The sequence below is a fragment of the Homalodisca vitripennis genome, chromosome 6, assembly GCF_021130785.1.
Source record: "Homalodisca vitripennis isolate AUS2020 chromosome 6, UT_GWSS_2.1, whole genome shotgun sequence".
In the NCBI taxonomy this organism is placed as follows: domain Eukaryota; kingdom Metazoa; phylum Arthropoda; class Insecta; order Hemiptera; family Cicadellidae; genus Homalodisca; species Homalodisca vitripennis.
This window is the reverse complement of record NC_060212.1, coordinates 112609620-112626892: the sequence shown is the minus strand read 5'-3', so window position 1 is coordinate 112626892 and position 17273 is coordinate 112609620. Positions and strand designations below refer to the sequence as shown.

Genomic DNA, 17273 nt, shown 5'->3' with positions numbered 1-17273 from the left:
TGAAGTCCAGCTCCAGACTACCCATGAACCTAAACTGCTGCTCTACAAGACAAGTATAAGACCAATCTTCATGTACGCCTCATCCATCTGGTATCTCCAGGAAGACTTAAAGCCTTAAGAACAGGATTTCTTTCCTTTTACAAAAAGTACCCACAAAATTTCACTGTCACTAACAATGTTAATCAAAATTACCATTTAAGGATTAAAATTACCTTATCTTCCCTCGCCACAAAACAAAATTATTTGAAAATCAGTGCTTTTATGCCTGCATGCATCTTTTTAACTCTTTGACCCTTTACTTGAATAGTGTTGCTGATGACAGGGAACTCCTGAATAAACTTAAAACAGTTCCTTATTTTAAAAGAATACTACAGTGTTTGAGAATACGTAGAAGAGAGAAAAATGTAGACCTCCATAATTAGTTTATCTTATTTTAGGTTTCAAGGGTAACTCTGTACTGATTTATTACTTTCATATACTACATCGTATATACATGTATTCTGATGATTGCCCATGCATCTTATGTTTTTTGACAATAAATGAATTGAGTTGACTTGCCAGAACACGCAGGGATTCCAACCCTTCATTGAAAGTCATCTTAGATTCTGATCGTGTATAAACACAACCACTAAAATAAAAACCCAACTTACCATCTAAACTTTACTGACAACTGAAATATTACCTACTTCCCACATCATCACACTAACACAATTTCTCACAAAACATCACAATTACCCAATGCCAATAATTAATGCCTAAGGGGATTGGATGCTAATTGACTCATAGTAAAATTAATAAACCACTATCTCATAATGCCTTAGCATTGAAAATACCTATTGCATTTCAAAGTAAAAAAGTATTACATTTTCCATCTGTGTACTTACAATTTGCTCTTTTAACCGTGTGGTGTATACGAAAGAGACCAGGGCATCGGTTCTCAGCAGGATACAGGCCGTTCCACTGTTCGCATTGAGACGGTATAGAGTCTTGGTAGTAACCACAGGCTTTTCGGTGGCTGTGTGGGCACAGTTGTAAGTTAGATGGAGGGTAATTTCAAACACTGTTTTCTTTAACCTTAGAAAAAACATGTTAAATCTATGATGGTCTGTGCATTTTCAAAGTGCCATTATCACTAGAATTAGAATTGGAATTGGAAGGTCAGAACTATCACTGGACACCCTTGTATTTATCATACATACCCTTTTAAAATTTTGCATTGGAAACCTATCTCTGATTCCTTAACTAGCTCCTTGATTGTTCCCAATTTCTGTCATGCCAATAATTCATCTTTAACTGTGTCAGACCAGAGAGCTACAAGAAATTTTATTATTCTCATCTGTAGTACGTCTAAGTCCAATACGATAGTTTCACCTGTTTCTTCCGTTCAGCCGCACAAATGGCCAATTGGATTCTCACTCAAAAGGATTCTATGAAAATACTTATCTGATAATTAATCTAACCGTCTTCCTAAATTATTCCACGATTAATGAAAGAAGCAATTTTTAAAAGGCAACACTGGAGCTTTTACAAAAAAAAATTTAAACCATTAGCAAGAATAGTGGCCAGATTTTGCGGTGTTACTCTGGCAAGGGGTTTGCTCTTATTACAGCGACTTTGCCTCAGGCAGGTTCTGGTCTAATTAGGAAATCCTTTTTGCCCAGTGCATTTGCAGAAATATAACAATAATAACAACACTGTTTAAATATGTATATAAATACCATAACAATACAATTAAATTACAGTACTATGTTATGACTGACAATAATAGAAAGTGTTAACTGAGGTGTAGGCTGAATTTCTTTTTGAAAATTGTTGATTAAAAATGTCAACAGCACATCTCTCACTATTTAGTAAATTTTAACACCTCATCATCCGATAGAGCGGCGAGTGTGGGCGTGTGCTAAAGTGCTTGAGTAGGGTAAAGAGAATAACCGTTAACTTCTACTGGTAAAATTAGGAACACAATAGGTCAAGGTGGCTACGCTGGAGGGATCATCTACCTGACCATGCACCAGCTTGTAAAAGAACACCAGAGCTTTTATGAAACTGGACTTAGATATCTGGACCATTTTTCTCATACCCACTTTTGGAGTAGAAAACCACTCCATTATGTGAGAACCTCTCCACTTGTTTGTATTTGGCACATATACAAATTGAAGTACACATATACGTTTCCAAAATTCTCTAATATCTTAAAAACAAGTTTTTTGAAACGAACCGATAACAGTAAATACAAATTATTAATAATACCTATAATCCATGAGTGCAGTAGAACCTGTTTTAATGAATTTAGCAGTTACCAAAATACAAATTGGTTAATTTAGGGTACAGACATCTGAGTTTCTTAAAATAGGTACAGTATAGTAATTTTCTTTTTGTAATAAGAGTAAGGGATTTTTTAAAGTTTTTACATGTTTATTATTACAACACTGCAACAGTTGCAGGTTCACTCATATAGTAACACTGAAAGTAAAATTTCAGTACAGATGCGTATTCTATTATAACGATCAGCATGCTAGTATAACGTTTAAACCAAAACAATTATGGAATCAAACAATTTTGATCCGACAAGTACAAGTTATTAAATGTTTTTTTAAACTAACTTTTACTTACTCGTTGTTTTGCTTATTGCTTCTTTCTTTTCTAGTGGCTTTTTTGTTGAAAGCTCAGTCAAATCACCTGTTTTCAAAGTTGCCTGAAACCAATAAAAATTCAAAGTACATTTTAATGCATTTGGGCAAAACTGAATATGATCAGTTTTAAAAAGTGTTGTAGTCCCACGTTGGCTGTGTCATTTTGCTCCGAATCGGTGTTTAAAAAATATTCAAACTTCCAATTCCCACGTCGATGTGTCCTATGCTGTGGAAATATTGTATGTAGTGTTGTTGGAAGTATACTGAGTGTTAGTGAAAGTATACGTTATATGTCACTAGGACTAGAACTATATTCATCTCAGGTTTTAAATAGGTTAAATGATACAGTAGTGCAAATTAAATATCACTGTATTGAAGGCTCACACTTCTTCGCAGATGGGATAGTCAATCATATTAAAACAAAGCAAATCACTTTGATACGTAAATTTATTTTGATGTGATACAAACAACTAATTGTACTCACTTTGATTTGTTGTTAATTTATTCACTAAAAACAATATCCCATCGCCCGGTTATAACTTTTAATACACTATTGCACAATTCCGTATTGCATCACTGCCAGGTGGATCTACACGTCTGACGTCCTCTCTGCTTCAGCTCTCCAAACAGAAGGAAGATTCTGGGGCCAAAACCTTGTGTACTGTCTCAAACAATGCTCAACCCCTCTCCCGTTCAAATTAGCGTCTTCACGATTGAATATAAGTTAATTTTTTTCTCATAATTATCGAATTTTATCATGTTCACTATAATTGATCAATTTAAGTCTTTCTATTTTCTTTAACTATTTTTCTATCGCTTTTTATTTAAATTTTTGCAACATGTGCTTTCTGATGTCATCAATACGCAAGTCATTTTATCCCACAATTGGCTTTTTTGCGTAATTTTATTTGGTACTTTTAGTAAAAACAAATTTTGGTTATGTTTAGCTCAGTTTAATTATTTGAATTTGTTCCCGTATAAAGTTCTACATATTTCTCTATTATTCATTAAATAAATCTCAATTCCAATAACATGTGATTTACTTGCGTCACTGTCATTTGGTTCACTGTCTGCTAATTCCCCGCGAATATTTAAATGTCGTAATTTGACCTGTCACAAAACTTTGCTTTAAGAAATATTAAGCAACTTTTATGATTTCTACTCTAGAACTGTTTTATGTCTCTTGAAGATTTAAGATGGCAATTATTCAAAGTCTTGGAAAGGAATGATTATACAAAAAATAATGCAAATGGAAAAGTCTTTTAGAATGCTAATGTTATTTACAACAATGTTTATTTGGTACTTTTTTTTAGATATATTACAAAGTTTACAAAAATCTTTATTCAGTAAACATGCAAGTTTTACAAGATACATCCCATGCATCACTAACTCGTTTGCGTTTAAACATTATGCATGTTACAAATTTGTAGTGTTGCAGTCTCAGCTATTTGTAACTTATACACTTATTTGTACTTTAGGCACTTCTCAACCTAAATTGTTTTAGAAAAGTCACAACAGTTCTTCAAGTTAGCGTTAAATAAATCTCTGCGATACTATCTATTACAAGTTAATAAACTATTTAGCATCAAAAATCTATAATATAAAATAGGTTTAAATAATTAATTGAAGAAATATATATTTTAAATATGGCAAGATATAACAACAAACAAATAAATATTTAAACAGTAGCCATATAAAAAAATAACAACATTTACCATTTAATATAGCTGGTACCGAATACTTGCTATGACAGTAAATTTATCCACTTCAGGTCCTTAAACTACATATACAAGCAACAAACATTCACAATACATTTATACTATGGTACAAGTAAATAAATTATTTAGTCTCAACAATTACAATACATATTAAATAAGTTTAAATAAATAAACTACTTCTATAGGCAAACACCGACATTGACACATGCACTGATGCGTATGACACAACAATTTAAATTCATGCGTTAAAACCTCATTAGGCGTATCATATTCAAAAAACAATAAGCACTTAGATTTTGATGAATTATTTAATAACTTATTTCTAATTAACTAACTGCAACCGACAAGCTACAATTTCCTTCTTGAGCTTAGTATTCTCCTGCTGCAAGTCATTTTGTATTTTCTGAAGGTCATTTACCTTACTGTTAAAACTACCAACTTGTTTTTCGTACTCGTCAATCTTAGCTGAACAAAACTCCACAGAAGTTCTAAGTTCTGCTATTTGAACCGAATTTCATATTTGGAAAATTGTTCCCTGATAGTTTCTTCCATCGATAAATAATCTTTATGCAATTTACTAAGTACCTCTTTATCAACTTGCTCCTTTCGTGAGTGTTTGTTCTTACCCATACAGCTCTTGCACTTCCAGCTATCTCTCCTACTCTGCCCCATCCGATTCCAAGTAGTAGGTAAAATTTCAGCACATTCGAAATGTAATTTAAAATCACATTCAGAACAAATTGCAAAGTCATTTGCATTAGGAAGCAGGTCACCACAAGAAACACAGTCACTCATGATATCAGTAACGCTTGCAGAGAAGACCACAACAATATGTCCGCTCTACTCAACTGCCACACACTTTATATTCTTGTAATGTTTAAAGGTAGTGGCCATAAACTTGCTTTATACCTATACAATAACATAGGAGGAATATAATTAAACACAATAATTATCATATTTATAATATATTCAGGTTAAACTTACAACACAACTTACAAATAACAATCGTGCCATATATTCAAGACTGTTCTCTCAACTATTTCCAATATAATCATAAAATTACACTTTTTTAGAAATATTAAGGAATTTTTAGAAATTATTACTATTGCACATGTTTCGAGATAACCTAATGTTTCAAGAAGATGAGCATTCAGTTTGGAAAAGAAATTATTATATTTGAGTTAGTAAGGGAAGTAGAGCAAAATGGGTAAGTGTTTTATAATTCTAATTTATTTACAACAAACAATGCTTGCTTTTTAAATGTCTTCAATATCTTTTAAGTATTCAAAATAGCGGACATACATATTTTGAGAGGTATTCATAGTGAAAATTCAAGTGAATATGTTTGAAAACATAACTTCTAATACAAATCAGTTTTAAAACATGTAATAAAGCCTATAGAATATGAATTTCACAGGATTTCTGTAAACTTCATCGAGCCCATATTTTGTAATAACAAAAAGCAAAATTTATAGTTTTATGTGCTTACTTTTAAAGTTGTTATATATTTTGTTAGTGAACATTGAAAAAAGGATATTATTGTTTTGGCAATGTTAGGGCTGTAATTCAATTCCAATATTGATTTGTCAGTTTAAAAAAATTGACAAAGTGAAAACATAGGAGAGAATGTACAGGTTTGGCAGCAGACCAAATCAGAAACAAATTACTCAATGAAATCAAAATCTATATAATCCATATATAGAATTCTATAATTATATATAAACAAGGTAGAAGTATATACATCTAGCCACACGACGTGTCGTAACAGGCTTTGCTGAGGTTGCATGGAATATTTCAAATGCTCATTCCATTCTCAAACTGTTCTGCGGAGAGATAGGCAGACAGATAATCATACAAAAGACGTTAACACAAAAATGACAGTAAAACTCATTCTTGTAGAAATGAAGTTTTATGTAAAGTTTAAAGTAAACATGTGAAATCTTTCCCAACGTGTCTTGCCACCACGTGATAAACTCTTTGTTCTTTAAATTGGTTTTCACATCAGTTTTTGAATATTACAGTCTACATACCAAGACATTATAAAACTATGTTGTATGTGTTGGGATAATTAGGTTACATGTGTTAATATGCCACATGTTCGAATCTCTTTAGGGTGTATTGAGTTTGCTTACAAATTTATTTATTCTGGGAAGAAAACAGGATTTTTTCCCGATATTCACCATCGTTCAGTGGTACAAAAAATCAGTAACATTACATTTTGAGATCTGCAACTTGATCTCTTCTTCAGGTAAATATCTAATTTAACGCATAATTACAAACACACAAACCAAACCAGAGAGTTGTGATACGCATGAGTCAGGAATCACAACCACCATGTTGTGTGTCAACTTCACTAACTCTAAAACATGCACTTAATAAAAGACAAAACACAACACTAATTATAAAAACTGAACTACAGAATACAGGTCAAAATAGGTTTGCATTCACCGACGAACCGACTGATTTATTCTGCCTTTTTCTCGTTGCCATCATTGTTACCCACAAGACCAATGTAAAATTATTCACTAACACTCAGCTAAATCATGAGTGACATGCAACATCATCGAATTCAATGTTGCTCATACAGAAATTAAGCTTCATGCATAATATCCAGTCTACAGGTTAGTTCGTTTTGAGATATCATGTGGACGGGTACACGTACAGACAGAAATGACATTTTCCATCAGGCAATAACTATTCTAAATGTAGAATCTAATGGATACTAACACGTTCCACCTCAGTGGTGAGAGTGAATAGTTCGTCTGGTAATTCTGTAGCGGGAGGGATCGGCTCTGCAGCTTGACTAGCTGCCTCACTGCCTACACTCCACAAAGCAACCAAGAAGCCTGTAACAGTAACAATGTTTTAATCATACACAGTCTTCTCTGCTAATTGTCATTTAATAAACTAACACGCTATTTTTAACTAAAACTAGAAAGCCGGTACAATTTAAATGCAAAAAATATCATTAATAAGAAAATGATAATATTAATAGTAATGATAATAGTTGTGTTGTTGTTGTTCTCTTAGGGCAAGAAGGTTAGAAAATTGCATTTAGTCCTATAAGAACCTGAGTGCTGCTTCCGGAGTGACAGAATATTCTGGATGGGTACGGTTGGTGGTAGGGGCCGCCTTCTGTTGAGATTCACGAGGAAAAGTTTAGGGCACTAATCTTAAGTCATGTCTCCTCGGAAGAAGAAGCCAGCTCTGAACCAGCCTTTATAGTCAAAGCAGGTAGGGGGTAGCACACCCTTATGTCTAGGCTGGCAAGAACCTTTGACTCTTAGAGAATGAACCCTACCGACTCCAACAGTCATATCCCGCAGTAGACTAGACCTATTAAATTAACCTTGCACCCCTGAATCTCGACATTTGCGGTTAGTGATGTGCCACTCTTGGACATCCATAAAGTTGCCCAGATTTAAGTGACACATCAGTTTTTGCTGTACCCAGTGTGGGTTTAAATGGAAGGTATAAACCAGCCAGAAGTGGTCCCTCTGGGGCTATTGCAATAGTTGCGAGTAACTGTAATACTTTTGTGTATTAGCAGTAAACAATTTCTTTAAATTAGTTATAAAAAAAAGTGCCAGAATAATTGAACTTTTTAAAATGCCAAAATTAACTGTCATAATATAAATCATAAATTAATTATATACAACTGATGAGGCGTAGATAATATAACTTTTACTGCCAAAAAAACTGCCTCCAAGAAGTTTTCATTTGTAAATTAAGTTATAAGTGTTAAAAAATAAAATATTTTCCAACAGTTCTGCAAGTACTACTTGATACATTTTTGGAATACTGTTTTGTATTGTTTGAATCAAATAATGAAATTGAATATGCAATGGCCAATGAGAAATGTAATCACAATCAATGTTCTCCCTTAATATACATATGAAAATTATGTTTATCAATCCCAGGCCATAATCCAAAAACATTCTCAATTATGTGTACGCCAAGAGTAATTAACTTTAAAAACCTTTTCAATCCCAAAACGTCTACAGACATTAAAAATGGTCAAAAGCAGAGCCAATATTGTTTTTTGGAGGGGCCACCTTAGGTTTAGTTTACCATCCTATTTATTGTAAGAGGTGGTTTTGCATTTCTATACAGCAATAACATAATTTTTAGAAAGATATGTGCTTATATTTTTATTTGTTATGAGAGTGATTAAGTTTAAAAAAACACACTTTTCAAAATCTTGAAGGGGTCCAATGGCGTCCATAATAAGTGCATTTCATCCTTATCGTTTGGAAATTTCATTCAATATACAGATGATTGATTACAACTATGCTTTAGTGAAAAATCATTGAATGACAGAACGGAAAGCTTTTATGGGCATAAACTCATGTGCACATTTTTTTTATAGTATAGGTTTAAAAACTAATGTAACAAAATCAAAGTTCATAAAGTTTTCTAGTTTCCATGTTCCTGTTGAGGACACTAACATAAATTCTACGATCGATAAAACCACAATTGAGCTAGTAAATTGTACAAAAACTCTTAGGAATTAATATAAATAAAAAATTAAATTTTAAGGACACATGAATAAAGTCTGCTCCAAAGTTTCTCCTTGCATTATACATTGAGAAATCTAAGTATTGTACAAAAAATGTTTTAAAATTGGCTATTATGGTCAAATGTATCCTCACTTATGAGTAAAAAAAGTCCCTCACTGGCTAAAAAGTATTTCATAAGTCCAGTATTCATTTAATGGCTAAAAAGTATTTCATAAGTCCAGTATTCATTTAATAAGTTTAGCTTTCACAACTTGTGCCAAGACAAAAATATTAAACCCCCTAGAACAGGACCTATATTGTAAATGTTTTAAACTTTAAACCAGCATAATTTTTTAAAGCGTGAACCCTTTGAGGTTGGATTTGCGGTATTGTACTCTACTAATAAAGACCTAAATTTGATGTACCACTTGACCTATTCTCTCATTTAAGATTTCCTTCTTACTCCTTGCAGGCCATCCCCGTGAAATGACAAAAATGTGGTAGTTACTTCAAACAGTACATTTATAGCTGTAATGATGTACCAAGTTTTATTGCTTTACTTATAAGTGTTAGAGAATTATTAAGCCTGCGCAAGACTTTTTTTACACCCTGTATAGTTTTGCTATTTGGGGATGTAGTGATGTAAATGAGTTTCAAAGATTGTTGTCTTACAAAAAAGTCCATACAAATTATTAAAGAATTACAAATGGAAGGGTCATGTAAATCTGCTTAAGAAATAGCCCTTTTTACCTTGCCTTCTCTATATATTTTAGAAACAACATTAGTCAATAGTCAATAGTCAATAGTCAAACTACTTTATTCTGTAATATGTACAAGGTACAAAGAATAGCGTCACTACAATGAAACTAAATACTAATATTAATTTTAAAATATAAGTAAAAAAAATACAATCGTAACATCTCAACAATTTATCTTCAATTCTTCTTTAAATGAATTAATTGGTTTTTGTATTGAAAAATTCCTCCTCAAAAGAATATAGAGACAAATTAGTTAAATAATCTTTGACTTCTTTTTTAAATTTTAACAGATTTGTTTTCCATTATAAATTTTGTTGGTAAATTATGTAGATATCTAACACCTCTGTAATATGTTTTCTTTTTGTAAAATTCAAGATTGTGTTGATCGACATGTCCTATTAAAACGGGTATTATATGTATGTTTATTGGTTTGTAGTATCGGATCAAAAAAATTGTTTTACATAAAATTTATTGATTCAAATATGTATAAACCATATACTGTTCAGAATTCCAAGTTTCAGAAAAAATATGTTTAACAGAATCCTGTATATCTTAAATTTTTCATTATTCTCAAAGATTTTTTTTGTAGGACCAAAAGCCTATCTAAATTACTTATTGTTGTTGCTCCATAAATGCTTATTCCGTAAGCTAAAATGTGAAATGGATCAAAGAGAAATATATTAATTTAAGTGTATGTAAATTACTAATTTTTGCCATTTGTCGCAATGCATATAGACCAGTAGACATCTTCTTAGTAACATGATCTACATGTTTATCCCAAGCTAAATTTTTATCTATTATAAGTCCTAAAAACTTTGTGTGGTCTACTTGTTTAAGTCTGTCCATTGTCTAGAAAAAATGTCACAGTTTAAATTTGATCTGGATTGCTTTGTAGAAAAAGAAATATAATTAGATTTATCTGAATTTAATAAAAGATTATTTTTGTCAAAAAAAATCCTTAATCCTAGTTAGACCAATATATGATGAAATTTCAATATTCTCAAGCTTCTGACCAGAAAACAAAACATTTTGAATCATCAGCATACAGACACACGCCACCATCCAACCCCTCCATCACCCCTGGCAAACCTCCTATATAACATAAAAACAATAGAGGACCCAGGATAGACCCCTGGGGCACACCATGCCGTAGTGTCTGCAGCTGTGATCTATGAGCCCTCACATAATGATTTTTATTGTGAAAAATGGTTTCTTCTATTTCTACATATTGTTTTCTATTTGTTAAAATAGGAATCAAACCACGTTTGCTCCTTTCCATATATACCGAAGCTGTTTAATTTCCTTATTAACTTTACATGACTGACACTATCAAATGCTCTGGGTAAGATCTAAAAATATCCCAATTACTTTTTCTCTTTATCAACTGAGTCAATAATGGACTGGATAAATTCTATACCGGCCGTTATAGTTGATTTTTCCACGACGAAAGCCATGTTGTTGTTTGTCCAACAGTTCATTAGACTCTAGGTGTTTTTAAAAGCTGATCATAAACCACTTTTTCGAATATTTTAGAAAAAATTGGGAGCAATGACACTGGCCTATAGCATGCTGAGGATCAGTCACATTACCTTTTTTAAAGAGAGGAATCACTTTGGCAACTTTTAAAATATCAGAAATATTCCTGAAATTAAAGAAGAATTGATTACATGGACAAGAGGTTTTATAATAAAGTTAACAGATTTTTTCACAATTATCAATTGGTATATCATCGTGCCCCACAGAAAACTTAGTTTTAAATGACAAAACAATTGTTTTTAACTGATACTCAGACACCGGTTGAAATCTGAAACATGGCCGAGCACAGGTCAGATGCTCACTATTGGTATAAATAGAGTTGAGCTGAGGTATGTTAGGTAATACTAGCAAGTCAACGGCTGTCACAAAAAAAATCATTAAAAGTGTTTCCTACAGTAACAGGATTAGATATTAATTTTCCATTTGCAATAATACTTTTATTATGATTTATATTGGATTGTTTATTTACCTCATATTTAATTATTTTCCAAGTTGTTTTTTGGTTTGTTGTCAGAGTATAGAATTTTATCATCGAAGTATTTTTGTTTATTTCTATTCATGCACTCTTTCAGTACATTTTTCTTTCCTTTTATGACTAACTTCAAATTTGTGTTTTGGAAATTCTAAATTGTTTCTCAAGTTCAACTAATTCATTTTTTAAAATTTGTATATCATCTGTAATCCATTTTTGTCCTAAGAAATGTTTAACAGTTTGACTAATTTTAGGAAAATGTATTTCGAAAATATAACTAAAAATACTATGAAATAGTTGATATTTCATATCTACCGGTGATTGATAAACTTCTATCCATGTCTCCTTTGCTATATCTCGCAAAAATGTTTCAGTGTTATTCAAAGTAAATCTTCTGCATAGTTTTTTTTATATTCATTTTACTCGAATCAACACAATTTAATTCTAAAAATTTCTAGAAGTTTGACCATCATGATCGGATATTGAGTTATGATACCTGATATATTTAATTTTGTACAATCTATATTCGTAATAAAGTTATCTATGGCTGTCTGAGAATCAGCTGTAACTCTAGTTGGGAAGTCCACCAAATATTTCATATTATACACTTTTAATATATTACTAAATTCTAGTGTAAATTATATCTTTTTTTAATACATTTATATGTTTATATCTCCAGCCAAAATCACATTTTTGAATTTATGACATAGTACATTACACAATATATCTAAATTATTTAAAAATTTGTCTACTAGACAGTGTTGGGGTGATCTATATAAAAACTGCCAATACAAAAGAAAATTTATCTATAGTTATTTCAGACAGGCAGCACTCAAATTCTTTTTCTCCTAAGAGAGCTTCAACTGCTGGTAATTTAATACATCAGAAATGTATATGCTCTTTAGCCAATATTAACACTCCCACCTCCAGATGAATGAGATCTCACAAAAGACGAGCAAATGTTGTACTGAGGAATGTGTAAACCCAACCAATTCTGCTGCTGTCAATTTATGTTCAGTTAGTGCCAAGATATCTGGTTGTATTTCCTCTAAATTTATATTTAACATATTTAAGTGGGATGACAAATGTTGAAACATTTTGATGAAAAAATAGAAAACTTGGATGATGATTGAACAGCTCCTTGCCTTAGTATGCCTACTATCTTGAGAAAAATCATATAAACTTTTAGTTGATGAGGGCAGGTGCTGTATGTTGTCATGAAAAATTGGTAATGTTATTTGTATTTGTTATATTGTTATTTTTGTAAAACTGAACCTTTGATATTATTTTACTCTGCTCTATTTTACTGGGCTCTTCTGCAATTGATTTGCTAAAAAAGGTGACAGTGGTGACATTAATGAAGGTTGTGTTGACAAGTGACTACATGTGTTTTTATTGCTCATGGAGTTGTTGTTCTGGATATTAGAGATTCCTATGTGTGATTGAATTGTCTTGTGTGTTTGTGTTACTCTGAGCACAGCAATGGTATTTGTTCACATTTTGTCTTATCAACTTAAGCTAGTAAAGCTTTACCTCTTCTATTAAAATGAAAGCCATGATTGTATAGTAGTTAGGCTGAATGGTTGATAAATCTATAAAACCTCTGATATTAGATGTTGACATACATTTATGTAGTTTTGCATTTACACAGTGAATATCAAAGTTTTTCTTTAGGGCTATCAAAACGGAATGGAATGCTTAGAATATGTACATTTGTTTTAGATGCTACATTACTATTTTATCTAACTTAAAACTATTTACAAGTAATTCATGATCCTTGACTCGATCACAGTCATTGCTTCCACAGAGAAATATTGCATGGTCTTCAGCTGTAAAATTAGACGTCATCTCCACCAAATTTTGAGCAACATAGTTAAAATTTGCTCCTGGATTTGTGACAACTTCCACAGTGAAACTCTCCCCCAGTTCTTCTTCCAGAAGTGGTGACATATGCTTCCCATGACTATCTGCCACAAACAGCAATCTGGGCTTCTTGGTTTTTGTTGACCTCGAGTTTGTTGGCTGGTTATATTTTTCCAGTATTCCTGTCATTGTTGCCTGTGATCCTTTTATCTCAGAAGTACTCTCCTCTACTTCCGACTCGCTTAATGCTTGAAATTTATTTTTACACACTATAGGTTGTTCTGGCTTTAGTAATGGCAAACTTCTCCGGACTTCCTTATTTTTAGTTTGTACTTTTACAATAGTGGAGTAAAGCTCACTTACATTATTTACGTTAATACTTTCTTTTTGTTTTCTATCATTTTGTAATTTAATTATAAATTCTTCTCTTTCTATAAGTAGGGTTTCTAAGCTGGTTATCTGTTTGCGGAGATTCTTTTCTGCACATCTTGATACCTCCAACTGCTTACCCATGTCAGTCACTATCAAATTTACACTTTCTAGTTCATTCCTTAGCTCCTGATTCAGCTGCAATAAATCCTCATTGATGTTGTCCGTGTCATCTAGTGCTGCCTCTTCGATTTCCTGCTCATTATAACTCTTTTCGTTTTTATTTTCCTTATGTAAAATAGTCTGCTGATCCGATACTGAGCATCTATTACACTTCCACCCAATATCTCTCCTTAATTCCTTACACTGCTTAACGGATAAATCAGTACAAGTTCTATGAAACCAATTTTCACAAGTAGTGCATTCTACACTGTATCCTCGGGTTTCCCAGTTTTTTAATTGCATTGTTCAACGAACTGTATATGCTGCTTTTTCTGTATTTTCCCATGTTTTTAAAATAAAAAAGTAAGCAAGTATTTGTTTAATTATTTAATCACATTTATTGACTGGGAAGTTTATTTATAAGTTATTTTATGGTTTCTAATAACTTCTTTTCCAAAATGTTATTAATAAAATAAATGTAGCTACTTAAATATGTCCTGTACTCTATTAAATTAACTTTGGATAGTTTAATAAATTTAAATGAATAAGCAAAAAGAAATGCCAGGTGAACGATTTGAACCACTGATCTAATATTGAACTTTGACAGATGTCCACCTTACACACTGAGCTATCAGTACTTATTGATAAGAGAAACAAGAGTCACTCAGTATCAACTCAAACCCTGCTCACTCACAATCAGATACGGTAATAACCTGTTGTGACAGCATTACTGCACAGTAAAAGTGAAAAGTGAAAATAAAAATTATTTTATTGTTACAAATGCCAGTTCAGTTTGAAGATATTTTATACTTGTAAGTATTGAAGTAAATGTTTAATAAAATCACTGTATTAAATACAATTAAATAACAATTATTCTATTTTAGGTTAGTTAGTAAGTACCAATATTTGTATGATTAAAACAATTTAATCATTGTTTGACATTGACATATTTAATCATAGTTTTGACATATACAAATTTAATCATACATTGACTTGAAATGTATATGTAAATTATTCTAGGCAATTGATTGCAACAATCACAACACACAATATAATCAATTCCTCAGACCTCAGCAACACAGACTAAATTTATTTTAAAAAATTTACATCACAAACAAGAGTCAGATTTTATAACAAACTCTCGGAATATTAACATTTGTACCCTGAGCCCGAGTATAGGTCGGGCCGCGTCGGCAGCGCCTGCTACCGGCGCCCGAGTATAGCTCGGGTCGTGTTATTTAATTGTATTATTTAACTCAGTCATCTTATTTTTAGATTCAAACATTTTGATTATGTTCATTGGTTGTCTAAGTTGGTATTTGTTGGTTCTAAGATCTCTGGGTCACGTTTTAGTAATGAAATACGTATATTTATCGTCGTACTACAAGCGAGTCTAGACAGCTGATCGTCGGTACTGTCAGTTTGCTTTGTAGTGTTTCACGTTGTGTGTTGTTCTGAGTCTTAGTGATGTCTTACTAAGTTTTCTACAAATCTTGCCGACAAATACTGAAGCAAATGTTATCATAATGTACTATAAATGTGAATTTAACTGTTTGTAAATAATCAGAAATTTAGTTTCTTACTGAATGAAGTAAAGGCAAATGCAAGCAATGTGAGGTTATCCGTGTGATTTGTTTTGTATTTACACTCGCTTTGTTCTTTCTTCTCGACTTTCCATTGATTTTCTTTTATATTATTTATTTATTATTTTCGAGTTTAAATAATATGGGTGATGAAATCAAAAGTGATGCAATTCGCGATTTTTTGTTTGACTGCGAGTCGGAAAGTGACGATGATTTTGATACACACCTGGGACCAAATATTGATTTTATGAATGATCTAAACGAAAATTTGCGAAATCCTGCATTTGATTCAGACCATTGTGCTTTAAAAAACTACCACTCTAAGGCAAAGTACCTGAACTAACAAGCTATGTAGCAAAAACCTTTTTTGTATTTTTTACATAACATTCAATATTATGTAATAATTTTATTTTGAAAATAAACTTTATATTTGTATACATTTAAAAAAAAGTATGTATCTCTATCATTAAAAAGATACACACAAAGAAACTCCTATTCTTACACCTCCAATTCTTGTTGAGGTAAATACTCATATACCTGTACTATACTCAAATTCCAAAGCATTCTCTCAATCAAATACGTAACATTCTGCATTTGTATTTGAAATTAAAAAAAATACTATAGAACAGAAATAAATGTTTTCTTTTCGTATAACATAACACTTTTTTATTAATTGCATTGTTGATTAAACTAGATTAACAATCATGGCCAGTTTTCAAAATTTTAAAATATCTTCTTATAGAAAAAAAAAAATTAATTATTGATAACTTATTTCAGTAGAGAAAATTCATTGAATAGCTTAGCAATTTTAAAATATTTAACAGTTAAAGGCATTACATAATATTTAAAAACTTAAAAAATACTGCTCTTTAAAAATTAGATATTCTTTAACGATTCCAAATATATTTTATAATTTATAAGTGTACAGATCTTTATTCATTGTGAAATTCAACAAATATTTGTAACATTTAACAAAGTGTATTTAACAAGTGTGTTTTGTTATATATACGTCCAAATTATATATTTTTAACAAAATAAAATAGGGCCATCAAGACAATCTTTTAAATTAATGTTAAACTTACTTGCAAAGAAGACAATAGTGTATTTGACTGGGAGTTTAGAGTTGAATGTCATATTGAGATAGTAGCAGACGCTACAAGGGGAGATTCAACAATCAATAGAAGAGAAGTCGAACGTCACAACCCGCGTGCGCACATCCTTTGTATTCTGCCCCCATAAGTTAAAAGGCCCTAACTCCAAAATCTTTTAAATTGACTTTTTTTGTTGTTTTCGATTTACTGGGATTAAAATACGTCTTTTTATGATATAAAAAGGCCCTAAATTCAACTCCATGGTCACTATTACTACAATTTATATTGGCCCTAACTCCGAAATGTCGTGGTTTTTGACATAAGATGGCCCTATGTAACAATTAAATGTTTAAAACACCCTAAGTGCATAGGCAGTTGCAATTAGGGCCTTTAGACTTATGGTTCAATAGTCCCACCCGAGAGCATCAAGGAACTTGGGGCCCTTCTCTCATAAGACTAAGTAGGAGATTTCCTGGAATTAGGGCCTTCTTTCATCAAACATAGCAGCATGACTAGGCTAGAGTTTTTTGTTGTTGCAGCTGTTATCACTTAGTAACTCAACAACCTATCAAGTTAATGTGTCATGAAC

General features: G+C 31.8%; 1 protein-coding gene across 1 annotated transcript in view; it reads right to left on the bottom strand.

Moving 5' to 3' along the window:
* The window catches only part of LOC124364737 (lysosome-associated membrane glycoprotein 5), a 42750-nt gene extending 25967 nt beyond the window's left edge, over nt 1-16783 (bottom strand). Inside the window, exons 1-4 of the mRNA XM_046820440.1 lie at nt 16676-16783; nt 7079-7197; nt 2614-2695; nt 885-1015 (exon numbers count right to left, since the gene is read on the bottom strand). Coding sequence (XP_046676396.1) covers nt 885-1015; nt 2614-2695; nt 7079-7197; nt 16676-16727 — 384 coding nt within the window. The 5' untranslated portion in view covers nt 16728-16783. The remainder of the gene's footprint in view (nt 1-884; nt 1016-2613; nt 2696-7078; nt 7198-16675) is intronic.
* Nucleotides 16784-17273: the final 490 nt, after the last annotated feature.